This window comes from Terrapene carolina, unplaced genomic scaffold (genome assembly GCF_002925995.2).
Source record: "Terrapene carolina triunguis isolate 2854851 unplaced genomic scaffold, T_m_triunguis-2.0 Scaffold310, whole genome shotgun sequence".
NCBI lineage: Eukaryota > Metazoa > Chordata > Testudines > Emydidae > Terrapene > Terrapene triunguis.
Genome location: NW_020664661.1, coordinates 3,609,092 through 3,625,533, shown reverse-complemented (window position 1 = coordinate 3,625,533; position 16,442 = coordinate 3,609,092). Strand labels below are relative to the sequence as shown.

At 51.2% G+C, this 16,442-nt stretch overlaps 1 protein-coding gene across 1 annotated transcript in view; it reads right to left on the bottom strand.

The window, feature by feature from the left end:
• Positions 1 to 13,707, bottom strand: part of SCD (stearoyl-CoA desaturase) — a 23,929-nt gene extending 10,222 nt beyond the window's left edge. Inside the window, exons 1-2 of the mRNA XM_024218719.3 lie at positions 13,297 to 13,707; positions 7,919 to 8,192 (exon numbers count right to left, since the gene is read on the bottom strand). Of these exons, the coding sequence (XP_024074487.1) occupies positions 7,919 to 8,192; positions 13,297 to 13,323 (301 nt within the window). The 5' untranslated portion in view covers positions 13,324 to 13,707. The remainder of the gene's footprint in view (positions 1 to 7,918; positions 8,193 to 13,296) is intronic.
• Between the last annotated feature and the right edge of the window lie 2,735 nt (positions 13,708 to 16,442).

The following is a 16,442-nucleotide window of genomic DNA, read 5'->3' as shown; positions in this document are numbered from 1 at the left end:
CTGGGCTGGGGAGGGTTGGGGGGTTGGGGAGAGGGACAGGGTCTGGAGGGGATGAGACAGAGGGGAGCAGTACTGGAATGGTGGGAAGTTGAGGGGGTGGGACAGCAGGGGGAGCGATGGGGGTGGGATGACGGGGGAGGCTGAAGAAGAGATTTGGGGTAGGGCAAGGCTGAGGGCAGTGGGTTGGGGGGAGCAGGGGGACTGTGGGGGAGGCTGTTGGAACGGGGGCAGGGACTGAGGGCAGTGGGTTCGGGGTGGGAGGTACAGGGGGAACTGCAGGGGAGGCTGAGGGAACAGGGTCAGGGTGGGGCCTGAGGGCAGTGGGTCTGAGGGGAGCCCCCCCAGAGGGACCTGCCAGGGGGCCAGGTGAGCCCAGCAGTGCTTACCTGGAGCGGCTCTCAGGAAGCATGCAGCAGGCAGGTCCCTCCCAGTCCCTCTGGCCCCTTCCTAGGGTCGGGTCGAGGGGAGGGGAGGGGAGGGGGGCAGGGGCGGGGGGAGCTCTCTGCCCGGCGACAGCTGCCTGCTGCCGGAGTCTACAAGCCCCGCCCCGCTGCAGCACGCAGGGGAGTGAGACCTCCCTGCCTCTCTGTGTGCCGGGGCAGGGGGAGGGCTGCGCTCTGCAGGCTCCTGCCGGCCAGGAGGGGGGCCCCCGTGGGCTGGCGCCGCGAGATCTCAGCTGCGCGCTGCCCCAGGGCCCAGGGAGGAAAGGTGAGTGGCGCTGGCGGCGCCGGCTTGCCGCGGTTCCCCCAGCGCGGCTGCCCTGTCCTCCTTTTGGGTCTTTAAATAGCCGTCCGGGGGGAAATCCCAGACATTTTTAACTTTTTACAAATTCCCCCCGGACGGCTATTTAAAGACCCAAAAGCCGGACATGTCCGGGGAAACCCAGACGGATGGTAACCCTAATTTCCAGGCCCCCAAACACACTACAATGTTAGACATCACACTGACTGGCAGGTGTTTTTAGATGTTACAGAAAGTGAACTACACACAGGGTCATCTTCTCTCCCCCACCCTTTTGAATACCAAGCAGGAGTGAGCTGGGGGAAATGGCTGTCCCATCAGATCCTAGACCATACCTTCAGCTCCATCATTGACTGAAGACTGCTCAGCTTCCCCCTTCCCACCCGCCTCCTCTCCCTACTCCTCAGTTCTACTCTCTGCTCAGCTTCTAGATTCATTGTCAAGTCATACACAGGCCACAAGTGATTGGTGGTGGATTGGAAGAGTATCAAGTTGGCTTTTTTTGTTTGCTCCCCCGTGGTGCTGTCATGAGTCAGTCAGGTGGAGTTCCATCCCTTAAGGAGAGAGGCCTGTTTGGATAAAAAGCATGTGCTCTTCTGTCTTCCAGACCCATGACACCCTGTCCCCGTGTGCATAGGTCTATCCCCATATACTGGCCCGAGGACAGAGTTTACAATGGATTATAGCTACTGGTCCTAGAGCTAAGACCCTGTGGCACTTTTCCAACAGCACCCCAAGGGCTCGAATATCAGAGGAGAACTGGGAGCTTGGATATGCACCTGAAAAGCAAAATGTGATCAGAAGGAAGGGCCAAAAGCTCAGTCACAAGAACTGAAGAAACCTTAACATTCTCCCCTACCTCCCTGTAATCTCAGGGGATGCACCCACAGTGCCTACCAGTCGATCCTTGTTCAGTGCAAAATCCACATCCTAATATCCCCTGGGAAAATACCTTCCATGATTCAACTGCACTGATTTCAGCCTGTGTATATAAGCAGGAATCACAGGTAAACTTGGCAGTACCTCTGGTGCCCACTTAATGCCCTTTAACACACCCCACCTAAAATCCTAACAATGTGGATTCTGCCAGTGGCTGCTGGGAGAAAGAAGGACAAGTGAGAGTTATCCTCCGGGTATCTATTTTTAAATACAAAGCCTTTGGTTGTTGTTTATCACCATAGTTTCCAGGAGTGCCCATTTGTTTTTCACACAGCTCCTTAGTTCAAACCGATCCGTGCTTACTCTCCAGTAATCACCTGCTACTTCTTCCTCTTCGAAGCTCCCAGATCAGGCTTTCTTTCCACCCTCAGGGCCACACCTCTCCTCAGGCCCTCATGTCCAGCCTCAGCTACTGCACCATCCTCCTCTGGCGTCTCAAGCACATACTCGCCCCCACTCCACACTGTACAAGGTGCAACTGCTAGAGTCATCTTCCATGTCTGCTGATCAGATCCCATCATTCCTCTCTTCATATCCACCGCTGGTTCCCCAGCTACTATTATATCAAACAAGCTTCTGGCCACCACCACCAACGCTCTCCATAACTCTGCCTATCCCTACATATCCTCCCTTGTCAAACTTCCTCTCCCCCTGGAGGCTCTGAAATCTGCCAGGGGCAGAGGGGTCACCGGGTGAGCAACTGATTCCCAAGGCAGGTGAAAGTGATGTGAGGAGGATGGAGGTTGGGCGGGGAAGGGGGCAAGGAACAGAAAGGTGGAGAACAAAGTGCTTGACTCTGCACCATAGAAGTTAGTGAGAGCTTTGCCATTGACATCAACAGTAGAAGAGGTCACAAGAAGAGGAGCAATGTTGATAGAGACGGCCCTGGGCTACAGAGTTCTGAGCTGGCCTGCCCCACAGCTCTGTCGGAGCAGGAGGGGGCTTGGGCCTGGGGCTTCGGGTCGGGCCCAGCTTTGGTTTAATGACAGGACAGCATCAAAAGGTTTGGAGTGTGGTTTTGCTTCAGAAAAAAAACCTAAATGTCTCAGCACCTCTCAGGTCTGCAAAGCTGGGTCAGGAGCCCTTGAGGGAATGAGTCCCCTATTTCTGGCAGGAAAGGCGACTCTCAGTATTTCCACATGGCTGATCCTGCTGGAACCAGGGAGATGCAGGAAAAGGAAAAAGAGTGGGAAGGTTCAATCAGTCACATACAGCTTTGCAGGTCCGGATGAGGATTTCCGCTGGAACCCCAGTGACAAGCACATGAAGGAGCAAGAGGAAAGGGCCGGGGAGAGAGAGGCTTCTCAGTGATGGGGAATTTGTCAGAACCCACGGTGCTCCCTAGACATAAGATGCTGTGGAAACATATTGCAAACCTCAGCTCATGAAACCTCTGTGTGACTTTATACCTATTGTACAAACAGGCTGAGGCACAGGAAGGCAAATTAACTTACCCAAGATCACACCGCTTGTCCATGGCACAGCTGTGACTAGAACCCAGGAGTCCAGCTCATGCTCTAACCACTAGGCCATATGCTTTCTACAAGTAGTTGAAGGGTGCAGCCAGGCAACATACAGGGGACAGATCCAGAGCATCCCTAGCTGGGTCCCTGGAGAATTAAACTGGAGAATCTTTAGTCAACTTTAATGGCATTAAAAAGAAAACTGTGGGTTAGGGAACTAGATGCTCTATTTATAGCCCTGAGCCCGGGCCTAGAGACACTGCATCGGGCCACTGCTTTCAGTCTTGGTCATGTTGTTTCTTGGCTAAGGTACTGGAAAAGGCCACCAGAGTGACAGAGGGGCTCAGGAACCTCAGCTATCCCTTTGCTAGACAAATGCCAGGCAGTGATTGGCTTATAGCACCTCCTACGGGAGAGCTAACTGATAGGGGAGTGGTGGACAAATACAGGGAGGCACACAAGGAAAGGGAGACAAGGCACTTAAGGAATTTTGGCAGAACAAGAGAGTAGGTTTTATTGCAGCGGGGAGTGGGTTAAAGAACAGGGCCGGGCGCCCAAAACTCTGCTTGTAATCCCAGCTCCGCCACTGACTCACTGTGCAGCCTTGGGCATGGACCTTGGACTGAAATGTAAATAAGTAGCCTCTGATTTTGGGTGCCCAACATGAGACAGCCGTCAGCTTTGCAGAGATGTTGAGCACCTGCAGCTCTGATTGATTTCAGCTGCAGCTGAGACCCCTGTTGATATCAGTCAAAACCGTGTGACAGTAACTTTGTGCTCTCCCTGCCTGGTGGTTGTGACCGACTGCTGTAGCTAATCAAAGACTCTGTGGGGCAGGGACCATCTTTTTGTTCTTATTGGTCACCCAATACTCAATGGCCGCTTTGAAAGTGTTGGCCTTACCCTCTCTGCGAGCCAGATTCAGATTTCAGTTATTCCAGGGGACCACGGACAACCATTGGAATAACTCATCTAGGGACACGGTGAATTCCCCATCACCTGAAGTCTTCAGCTCAAGACTGGATGCCTCAAAGATACACTACAGATCAAACAGAATCTGGGGGAGGATTTCTGGCCTGTGTTACACAGATGATCCGAATGGCTTGAAAAAATCTATGAATCTAGAAACTCCATTGACTTCACTGGCATTGAGACGGAAAGTTCTGTTCCTCCACTCTTTGCACAACTTGGGGATGAACTACTCCCCTATCTCTGGGGCTGTGGTGCTTGAAGATGAAGGGAAGTCTGACTCCTCTATGGAACAGGCTCCCAGGAGCAGTTATAAGGGCACCACATATGCACCATTTCCAAAGGCCAGTGTTTAGAAGGAGTAATTGTGGATAGAATTGGATGGCAGCTCTGTTCAGAAATATCCTGCCTCCTCTCTGAGCTGGAGGAGAGGCAAGCGGCACATTAATTAAATCGGCAGAGGATACTAAATTAGGAGGTGTTGCCAACAGCTTTGAGGAAAGAGTAACACGGGAGCGTCTGTAGAAAGGTTAGATAATATGGGCCAGATCCCCAGGTGGAGTGCAGCTGATTTGTACTGCGCTGCCAGGGTTCTTTGGCTGCCAGCTCTGCCTAACTGGCCCAGGGAGGTGTCACCATAGTGCAAGGACGATCCCACAGCACCGCAGAACAAATGTCTCACATGTTCCCCACTCCTGGCACTGCAGGAAATGGGCATTGTTAAAACACCCCTGCACCATGCTGATCCATGTATAGCCCCTTTATGGCCATTACAGGCCATAAATCAAAGCAACCCCCAGGCTGCTCCACCACAGCGCAAGGAGGACAGCATGCACAGAATGGCCCCCAGCACAGGGCCGTGAGGGTATACCACCCTCCCTGACTTCCCTTCCGTGCGTTTTGGCCACAACAGAGGGCCACAGTCAGGACATAAAAGAGTCCAGAGTCGGCCTTGTCAAATGCAGGTAGTGCCTCTGGGGAAAGAGAATCCCTGGCTGGACAGTAATGATAGGGGAGATGCACAGAAAGCAGCAATGCTGAGAGACCAAAGGGATCTCACAGATGCTGCAGCGGAGGGACATTGCCTGACCAGCAATACTATGTAGTTCTGGGGAACTCTGGTCCAGAAAGAGATTGTGTGATATAACATGGGCAGGAACTGAGAAGGGCAAACATCAGCAAAGGGCTGGAGAGCTTGAAAAGCAATGAGAACTTAGTATGTAGAACCCAGCAAGATGGAAATTAAAGGGGATAGAACCAGAGAGTCTATAGGATTCTGAGGGGTGTGAACATCAAGCCAACAGAGGAGTGGTTTAGGATGGTATAACTATGAGTAATTCCTTACAAAAATATAATAGGCTATTGGTCCCTGTCACGGAGTGTGGGGGGACTCAGGGCCCTGCACCCCCGGCGCCCTGCGATTCACCGGGACTCTCAGCCAGCCAGTAAAGCAGAAGGTTTATTTAGACTACAGGAATGCAGTCCAAGACAGGTCTTACAGGCGCAGACAACAGGACCCCCTCAGTTAGGTTCATCTTGGGGTCCCCGGGCACCCTAGCCCCCTTAGGGGATCAGAGCCCTGTCTGCCTTCCAGCCAAGGTCACTAGCCAGCTTCTGAAACTCTGCCTTCAGCGACCCCTCCCACAGCCTTTGTTCAGTTTCCCGGGCATAGGTGTCACCTGGCCTCTAACCCCTTCCTGGGTTCTCATGTTACATGCTCAGGTATTCTCTGTCGGTCAGTCTCCCCTCCCCCAGTGCAGACCATCCTAGCCACACTCCCCTGTCAGCACTCACAGACCACTCTAAGAACAGTCTCAGTTCGTCACAGTCCCATACTCCGCAGCTTACAGTAGTGGTAGAGCATAGACTGGAGCTACGACTGTAGTATATATTCTGAATAAGGGATGCTCATCTGTCCCAGGTGGTAGGGCACTGCTAAACTGAAATTAAAATCCAGAAAGATCAACCTGAAACAGAAAACAGCAAAGAAAAGCAACAGTACAGAACTGAGAACACAAGTGTGCTGTTAGGAACAGATCTAAGGCACTACCAGAGACAGAGGAAGGTGAGACACAGACTGGGGGGCACTGGAGCAAAATGGGATGAGAACAGAGGGGGCAGATGTGCTTAGGGATGCATTACAAATGCTGTTAGGTGGGGAAGGGTAAGAAGGACAGACATCATTTAACTCCCACACGGACCCCAGCTCATCCCATTGCTGGACCACATGGTTGTCCCATTTCCCTGGAAGAAACCCACCAAACCAACCCCCTTCCTCCTCACCCCACCCTGACTTAGTTCTGAGGGCCTCTGGCTGCCGTGCTGAATGCTGAGGTGGAGGCCCATCTCTAGGGTGCAGCCAGACGCTCCATTGGAGCAGGTCTGTGAGGCTCCCAGAACTCTGCATGCAAGGCTGGAGCTGGGGCTTTCAGAACAGATAATGCTGCACCAGAGAGCAACGGGGCCCGAAGAGCAAGGCTTTCTGCTGCACAAAACAGTGTCAAGGGCCTTGAAAGCTTCCCCCAAGGACACGCTGATGCTGCATATTCCCCCCAGCGAGGTCAGCCCCTGGGACAGCATGCGCAGTTCCCTGATTATGGGGGATGCAGGGGAAGACGCTGTCCTTGGAGCGTATCAGTTTCACAGGGTAAAAGCCCAATAGGATTCTTTTGTAAAGGGACCATTTTGTGCATGGCAGCATTCTGAGTGATGCTGGCTTCACGCTGGTGCCTTCGCCACCGCCTTTCGGCAGACTGTGAACCATGCCTGTGGCAACCACACCAGCCACTGCCTGCTACAGTCACGGGAGCAGAGAGTCAAACCAGCAGGTCTTGGAAATCCAAGGGGTAACAATTAAGCCTCCTGCCTGCTTCTGGAAGGAGATCTCTCTGGAAGGTGATCCTCCCAGCCTCTAGCCAGGTCCAGAGGCCCAAGCATCCCAGAAGGTAGCCTCTGAGAGTAGACCAGCCCAAGCCTGGCAGTGGGATGAAAGGACAGCAAGGGAGATCCCAGCCAGATCTCACAAGGGACTGTCCAGCAGCCTGGTTTGCCAGATTGTTACCTAGGGAGCATCTGACTAGAACTATCTAAACTGGAGGGCTTGACTCTGCTTTCTTACCCAGCTGTGTAAATCAGACATGAATGAGACCCCCATCTCTAGTTTAAAATGCTCCATTTCTGTAATAGTCAGAGGCTGGGATCAGAGAAGCAGTCAGAACTTTAGGCACGTTTCGCCACACCCCGTCATCTGAACTAACCAAACTGCTCAAGTCTTCAAAATAGGTCAGAAAAAGTTTTGTGAAAGACAGGGTCTCTGGTGAGAGCCGGCACCTCCCATCCCGATCCCAGCTGCAGCTCAGCCATGCATTTCAGAAGATGAGTTTGGTTCTAACACTGTCCAGAAGGTCTGAGCGGGGAGAGCGTATCTGACCCCAGCGGGTTCGCCTTAGTCATCTCTCATCCACTGCAGCCTTGACTGGAACTGGTTGCGTGTGAAACAGCCTAATGAAGTTGTACAAGGTTGCCTTGGAGTCTAACTTAATGTTTCAATTTTTATCTGTGTGTTTGGGGAAGCGATACAAGAATTAGCTCCAGCTTTAACTCATTCCTGTGCCTTCACTCACATGAGACACCTAGCTCTGCAAGCCTGACTCTTGTGCTCCTGGAAGACCCCGTGACAGTTTCTGCAACCTCTACTCTTTATTACCCTCAGGCACTGGCCTCATCCCCTTTTGGGTGATTGTATTCTTCCGCCCCCTGCAGTTTCACCGTCATACAGGGAAGATGGGAGAGTCCCCTCCACTTACCCCATGCCAAGGTGACGGGCTTTGCTGCAGGTATCAGCCACAACCCGTACAAGCCCCCTAAATGCAGCAGGCTCATGAGGACGATGTTCCTCCAGACGTATCTCTTGGCAGGCTTGGGGCCCTCCTTCTCACAGTAGCTCTCATCAAAGATATCGTCCGTCATGCCCCGGTCTCCTCCCAAGTCCTCTTGGTTGGACAGGGCCTTCTCCATGCCTGCTCCCCCATTCCTCATTGCCCTGGCGGTGATGGTGGAGGAGGGGAGATCCTTGGAGAGCTGGCATTGGGAGGGGACATTAAAAACAAACAACATTGTGTTGGTTACAATCTGGTCCCCACCACAGGGATCAAGAGGGGCTGGCTTTGGGCTGCTGATCCACCATCACACCCATCTCCTAGGACAGAGGAGCATTAGGAGCTGGGGCTGGCTGTCTCTCCATCACAGCCTCCCCTCCCCCCACCCCTGCCATCCCCCGCATCATATCCTGAGCGGGGGTGGGGAGGGAGAGAAGGTTACTAAAGCAGCCTCTGAGTGGTAGCAGGACTTGGTCTGGGGTTTTCCAGCCAGGCCCAGCAGCACCCAGCCAATGGCATGTTGTTCTCCTGTGGTGCAACCCACCCCTCACCCTGGGTCAGAGTGAAGCCTAGACACTACTTCATCCCTAGGCACCACTCAGGATCTGTCGTGCCCTATACAGGGGTGGATCTCAGCCCTGGGGCTTTGGGGGGCATGGAGAGTGGGAGTGAAGGTGTTTAAAGACACCCCCTCACCACCACCAGCAGAGATCCCCTTAAGGGAGCAGGGAATCACTCTCATTTGGCTTTGTCAATGGGTGTTTTACATCGCTCACTCAAGGGTCCCTGAGAGCTTGGGCTGGGCTCGTTCCTTTCAGCCACCAATAAATTACATTGTGCAAACCAGCAACAGGGGGAATGAGATTCACACTTTGTTCCCAGGGCTTCTCCTAATACTCATCCTTTCCCTTCCACAGCCCCTTCCATGGAGGATCTCAGGGCAGTTCAGATATTACTGGGTTAAGTCTCACAACCCATTTGTGGTACCTTTTCACCTCTCACTGCCTTACTTTCCTTCTCTGTCCAGTGGGGAGAGCGATACTGGCCGACCTGTGCCAAGTGCTTTGAGATCTCTGGGTGAGGAGTGATAGGGATAAGGAAAGTGTTGCATGCTCCTAGATAAAACCTTGGAGTTGGCACCTCATGGTTACCGGTCAGTATCATTATCCCCCACATTCAGAGATGGGGAAGTCGAGGCACAGAGAGAAGTAACTTGCCTGAAGTCACCCAGTGAGTCAGTGGCACAGTTAAGAATAGAACTTAGAAGTCTTGGCTCCCAGTTCCCCCGATGCAAGCATGACACAACAGTCATTCTTCACATGCCTTACCCCTCTGTATTAGCAGGAGTGCCAGATCACACATGCATAATGAAAGGATCACGCACGAGTGACCTCACTAGGCAGGATCCTTTCATTAAATCTGGAGTAACTGATCCTCCTCTCAGCCAGGTGTGGTTGCTTCATGTCTACACACCGGGGTGCCCATCTCAGGTCTGAATCTGGGCATGATGGGCTTGATTTTCAGAGGGGCCGAGCACTTGTTGGAGCATCTGACCCCTGAGAATCAGCCCAAATGGGCCTGGGCTGTGCTATGCCTTGCTCAGCCATTTCCACCTGTGCAAACTGGGTGTGTAGTCACTACCCAATTGGAATGGCAGAATCAGGCCTGATATTTCTGGACACGCTGAGGAAGCCTGGACAGTGGCTCTGCCTCTCCAAAGGCTATTTGGTATCTTTGGTGGCAGGGCATTAGAAGTTGGCTCACACACACGTTCTTCCTGGTGGCAGGGCACCCTCTGGGGCCAGGGCTCCACTGTGGCCCAGTTTCTTGAGGGAGGCATTAAAAGCAATCCATGCTGTTTATTTGGCTACCCAACTCCTCCCTTTCCCAGGGGCAGAATCCACAGCCTCAGCAATACCTCCTCACAGTGACTGTTATAGAGGCTGAGAAATTCCCCTTGGAGGATCCCCAGGCACTCTACAGGTTCTCTTGCAGACATTTGGAATCAAACATATTTCCATTTAAAAGGATGAACCTGGGCAAATCCATGCTGCCAGACAGCTTTGTTGCTGGAGAGCTGTCTTCTTGCATCCCAGCTTGGGGGCCCTGTCTCCCCACAACTCTCTTCTAGTCAATGTGACTTTAACAAGGTCCCTCACCAAAGGCTCTTAAGCAAAGAAAACTGCCATGGGATAAAAGGGAAGGTTCTCTCATGGATTGGTAACTGGTTAAAAGACAGTAAACAAAGGGTAGGAATAAATGGTCAGTTTTCAGAATGGAGAGAGGTAAATAGTGGTGTCCCCCAGGGGTCAGTACTGGGTCCAGTCCTATTCAACATAGTCATAAAAGATCTGGAAAAAGGGGTAAACAGTGAGGTGGCAAAATTTGCAAATGATACAAAACTACTCGAGATAGTTAAGTCCCAGGCAGATTGCGAAGAGCTACAAAGAATCTCACAAAACTGGGTGACTGGGCAACAAAATGGCAGATGAAATTCAATGTTGATAAATGCAAAGTAATGCACATTGGAAAACATAATCCCAACTATACATATAAAATGATGGGGTCCAAGTTAGCTGTTGCCACTCAAAAAAGAGATCTTGGAGTATTTGTAGATAGTTCTCTGAAAACATCCACTCAATGTGCAGAAGCAGTCAAAAAAAGCAAACAGACTGTTGGGAATCATCAAGAAAGGGATAGATAATAAGACAGAAAATATCATATTGCCTCTATATAAATCCATGGTATGCCCGCATCTTGAATACTGCATGCAGATGTGATCACCTTGTCTCAAAAAAGATATATTGGAATTGGAAAAGATTCAGAAAAGGGCAACAAAAATGATTAGGGGTAGGGAACTGCTTCCGTATGAGGAGAGATTAATAAGACTGGGACTTTTCAGCTTGGAAAAGAGATGACTAAGGGGGGGATATGATTGAGGTCTATAAAATCGTGACTGGTGTGGAGAAAGTAAGTAAGGAAATGTTATTTACTCCTCATAACACAAGAACTAGGAGTCATCAAATGAAATTAATAGGCAACAGGTTTAAAACAAACAAAAGGAAGTATTTCTTCACACAACTCACAGTCAACCTGTGGAACTCTTTGCCAGAGGATGTTGTGAAGGCCAAGACTACAACAGGGTTCAAAAAGGAACTAGATAAATTCATGGAAGATAGGTCCATCAATGGCTGTTAGCCAGGATGGGCAGGGATGGTGTCCCTAGCCTCTGTTTGTCAGAAGCTGGGAATGGGTGACAGGGGATGGATCACTTGATGATTGCCTGTTCTGTTCATTCCCTCTGGGGCACCTGACATTGGCCACTGTCGGAAGACAGGATGCTGGGCTAGATGGACATTTGGTCTGACCCAGTATGGCCATTCTTATGTTCATAGTAATGATACATCCAGAGGTTCTGGGGACAGACCTAAAGTGCCTGAGAAATGCATTATAATCCAGATATTAGGCACATTAGGGTTCTTCCCAGCCCAAATGTCAGATATACCCATATGACCTCCTACCAGGAGGTTGTATATACTTCCCTGGCTGCATGATAATTGGCCAAGGGGGCTCAGGGCTTGTCTACATAGGGAAAATTACCAGCATAGCTATCCCTGTATAATTACACCCCACATTGATGCTCTTATCCCAGATCGACCCCATAGGGAATTTTACTGACATTGCTATAATTATAGCAGCACAACTATGCTGGTCATCTTCCCTGCGTAGGCCTTCGAGAGGCCATATGGCCCACAGACAGCTCTGAAATCCAGCTGAGAGACATGATAGGGGGGCTCACTTGGCTGGAGACCAATGGGGTGGGGAGGAGAGAGAGAGGAGTTATCTCCTGGCCTAAGGGCTATGCTGGCTCCTCTTGCCTCTGCCCTGAGAGAAGGACTGGGATTGAACAGGGCTGCTTTGGGGTCCAGAGGTGGGGGAGTGGCTAGATCATTTACATGAGTGCCCCCTCATTCATGAACGACTCTGCAGCTCCCATGTGCAGAACAGATGTTCCCCCCCCCCCCACTCTCTGCCAACATTAAGCACCCAGTAGGTGAACCCGGTATACAGCCAGCCCAGACAGCCTACTAGAGTTTATGTGCCCCGTATAGCTGGACTCAGGACCAGACCCCAGTAATACAATCTCAGGCCAGTATACGGCAGCACCCCACAAGCAACATAGCGCAGGGCCATTCACAACCTTGAGAAAAAGAGAGAAGGCAGGTGATGTGTAAGTTAAATCTAGTCCCTAAATAAATATTAAAAAACGAAAGGAAAACATCAGTCCTGGCATGCATTTCTGCTGGAGAGAGGGCAGGGCTCTCCACATCCCTGCACCTCGTGTAGTCCTCCACACTCCTGAAAAGGGGCGGGAACACCCTGCCATTCTGAGCTGGTAGCATTTCCCTCCCACTTTGCACAGACGGGCTGTGGATAGGAGGCGTTAGATGGGGGAAATCAGCTAAATCCGTCTAAAACGGAAACTGCCCGGAGATCATTCATTTTTAAAAGGCTAATTTCCCCCCACCCCAGGTTATTATTAAAAGCTGAGGATGACTGGACATTTGCAACCTCTCATTTACTCTTGCCTTGTTCACAGCATAATCAATTTCACTTTGGTTTCTAGTCAATTTCACCTTGAGTGTCCTAGGCTAGCACAGTGCTGCAATGTTTGGGTTACAAACACTGCAGGAGAACGTCGGTTTAAAAACAGGACAAGATTTCCGTTGGGAGTTTTAATAAAAACCATCGGCCATCTGCACAAGAGACTCGCATGGAACCATTTCTATGGCTCTGAAGGCTTTGTTCAAAAAAATTCCCCGCAAAACCAGCAGTTGATGATTCACTCCTCTCTCCACACACCCCCTTCCTCAAGGAGATTTCAGCGGCATACTTAACTATTTAAGATCTTGAGCCACCTCTGTGGGCTCAGTCGGTCTCAGGTTAGCAGCAAATTGCGTTTGTTAATGCTTTGAGAGTAACACAAAAGCAACGAGATTTTAACCCCGCCCCCCAGAATTTACCAGTTCTAGTTAACTAAACCCCCTGTGAAAAAGAAATGATTCGAGCTGGTGGCATCAGGGATCTATTCAGCAGAGCTCACGTAGCAGGTCTCTCGAAGTTACTACCCAGGGCTCTCTCTTGTAGGGTGACCAGATGTCCCGATTTTATAGGGACAGTCCTGATATCTGGGGCTTTTTCTTATATAGGCGCCTATTACCCCCCCCCCCCCCCACACACACACACACCGTCCCGATTTTTCACACTTGCTATCTGGTCACCCTACTCTCTTGTAATGAGCTTACCTCCTCTTGGAGCATGCTGGCAGGCATCTGGGGACTGCGCGCGTGTGTAGAGCTGTATGTATAGCTACTGCCGGCGGCTTCCTCTGCGGAGATCCGCTGTGACCCCCTCAGGGAGAGCTTCGTGCTGCTGCTGGCAGAGCAGCTCTGCGCTTCAGTGAAGACGCCGCCTCTGCTGGTGCCCGTGGTAACGTGATCCCGGGAGATGGATCGTGCTTTGCCGCGGGGAGCCCTCGCAGCACTTCAGCAGCGTCCCCGCTCCTTGGCTTAGCAGGCTGCAGCTGCCAGGGCTGAGGTAGTGAAGCTTTCCGGTGCCCTGCGCTTGCTGCTGTTGTTATTTTCTTCTTGGGACTGGCAGAGCAACGCCAGGTGAGGAGAAGGATGCTGATGAAGAGGATGAGGATGGGAGAATCGCTAATGATGCCTTTAGACTTGCTGAGGGGATCCTATTGGTTGGCGGAAATTTGGTGCCACCTAAGGCTGCCCTCGCCATTGGCTGTCAGCAATCTGCTGTTCGCTTTGCTGTTGGACTGTAGCGCTCTGTCCTAGGCTCAGCTCCGCTGCCATCTCAGCCATGCGCCCCGAGCAGGCTGGGAGCCGGGGCCCTCCCCCAGTGGGAAGAGAAACGCGCAGCTGCCAGCCTCAGCTGAGCGAGACGGCGATGACCTAGAGTTACCTTGCCCTGGAAAGTGGGTCAGGAGGTCTCGCCTGTGCTGGCTCCTAGAACTGAACCCTCTGCATCCCTCTGCTTGTGGCTGGTGGAGAGGGGGCTGCTGGGGGGGGGGGGGCGAGTGGCTCGTACGAGGGGGCTTCCCTGGGGGGATTCCCAGGAAACAGCTGCCAGTGAAATGCAATGAGTTGCCTGGGGGGTGTTTTTCGTGCTAACCCTGCCAGGTAGCTGGGCTCTCAGTATCTCCCACCACCCTTCTTCCAGCGCCTGGGCAGCATCCCTCAGCTGCCTTCCCTGGCAAAGCGCAGCCGGGGGGAGCCGGTTTGCATCCTCTCTGATGCGCCATCCTTTCTAGCTGGTTTGCAAAGAGCAGCCTCCCGCTAACAGGGCCGCTGCTAAAGGCTTCCTGCGCCCCTGAAGGGGCCACCTGGGAAGCAATGGACACAACCTAGGCAAGGGCAGCTGGCGGCGTAGGGCTAGCTCAGACACGGGCGATGGGTGGGCGTGTAGCTGGAAGCCTTGGGTCTCTACACTGCGCTGATCAGGGTGCAAAGCTGGCTACGACATTTGGAGCCAAATTTTCCATAGAGCCCAGCTGCATTTAGTCACCTGATACCAGTATTGCTGCCTTTCCCAAACCACGAGTCACGCCTCCAAATCGCGAGATTGGCTCTAAAATCATGAGAGGCTTTTAAATGTTATATTTGGGTTTCTTTGTATCTGCCTCTGGTTTTCGAGCCTTGGGGGTCCCATTTCTAAGCTTTCCTTGGCAATCACGAGGGCTGGACACGTTCTTTTAAAGAGGAAGGCTGGGATTCTTTTGAAATCACCTGACTCCAGGAGCTGGGGCTTTAGGAGAAAGCCCACACATCATGACATTTGCAATGGAATCACAAGCGTCGGCAATCATGAGATGTTAAAAGCCTGCTCCACACCCAGGAGCTCCAACTTATTAGGTTTCTCAGCTGCTGTCAGCAGGCGCTGGGGAGCGAGGAACAGAGTGAGGCAGAAAAGGAGTTGGAAAGCAGTCTGTTGAAAATACCAACTTTGCCTCAACAAGAAAAACAAACAAAAAATACACAAAAGTTCTTTTGGCTGAAAACTGGAAATTTTCATTTTTTCAACAACAAATCTAAATGTTCCATGACAAGGAGACACGTTTTGTGAAAAGTTTTGTTTAATCCAAAAAGACAGTTTCCAGGGGAAACTCTCAACCAACCCTAGTATAAATAACAATGCACTGCTTTTATCTAGCATGTGTCATCTCTAGATCTCAAAGTACTTTACACAGGAGGTCAGTATCATTATCCGCATTTTACAGGTGGGGAAACTGAGGCACAGTCATCCAGCAGCAGAGCTGGGAGTACAACCCAGGTCTCCTGAGTCCTCAGCTCCCCCAGGCGGCATAGCCCTGGGCAGGGGGCCTGGCAGCTCTGTGTCCCCTACGCAACCACCTCCAAACCCCTCTGAGCACAGGGGCATTCTGGGAGCGGTCCAGGGTGGGAGGGTCATTCGGAGTGAATGGCCCTGCACCCTAGTGATTCTGCACCCCTGCAACATTGGCCCACAGAGGCCATTGCAACAGGGGCACAAATTAGTGTCACCTTTTGAGGTGCAGCCCTCAGCATCCCCGAGAAGGGGGTGCAGCCACGTCCCCAGCGCCCCAGAACGGTGGAATTCATCACCTGACATGAGTGACAACACAAGTACAGGGTGACAGTCAATTGGGCCCATTCAGGATCTGTCTCTGCCTGGTCTGATCTCTGCTCAAACTCAAAGGTGCTGGTTCCTAGAAAGACAAAACCAGATTCTCTTCCCATGTCCTCCAAAGAGGAGCTGTACTGAACCCTTTGGGGGAAAGTGACAGGAAAATAACAGCATTATTATCTGGCTTTACATTGAAAGGTGACCTGCAAAGGGGGAAAGAATTGGGCCTGTGTCCTTTTTCCTTTCATTTTGATGGGGGACAAGACCTGAGAGAAGAGTGTGTTGGTTTTTTAATGAGAATTTCTGATCTCATCTAGCCGGGAACACTCTGTGGTGCACAGAGAACTAGTGAAATTGTGACATCCCAGGAGACAAGAGAGCGAAAGCTGAGCTGCAGGGGTGGGGGGAAAAGATACCTTTAATCAGGGTCTTTAAAACTCTTTGTTAATTTTTTCAACAACAACTTTGATGGCTAATGAAGGAAAGAAGTCTTTGTTAAAGATTCAACAGCCTCACCCCTTGTGAGGTGTCAGCGCTCACAACAAACATCTAAAAACTCTCATAAGTCCTCCTGGAAAAGCAAGGAGATCTGACTTGACCCTTCTGGCATTTCAAAGATAAAAACAAGAAGGAAATTAAAAAAAAAAAACTTTCTGGTCTCCTTTATCCATCGGATAGAAGGGGAAAAAAAGGAATATGTTTAATTTTTAAAAAATTATTTGCATCTGTAAAATGGGGGGAAGTAATACTGACTTTGGTGGCTAGAGACAGA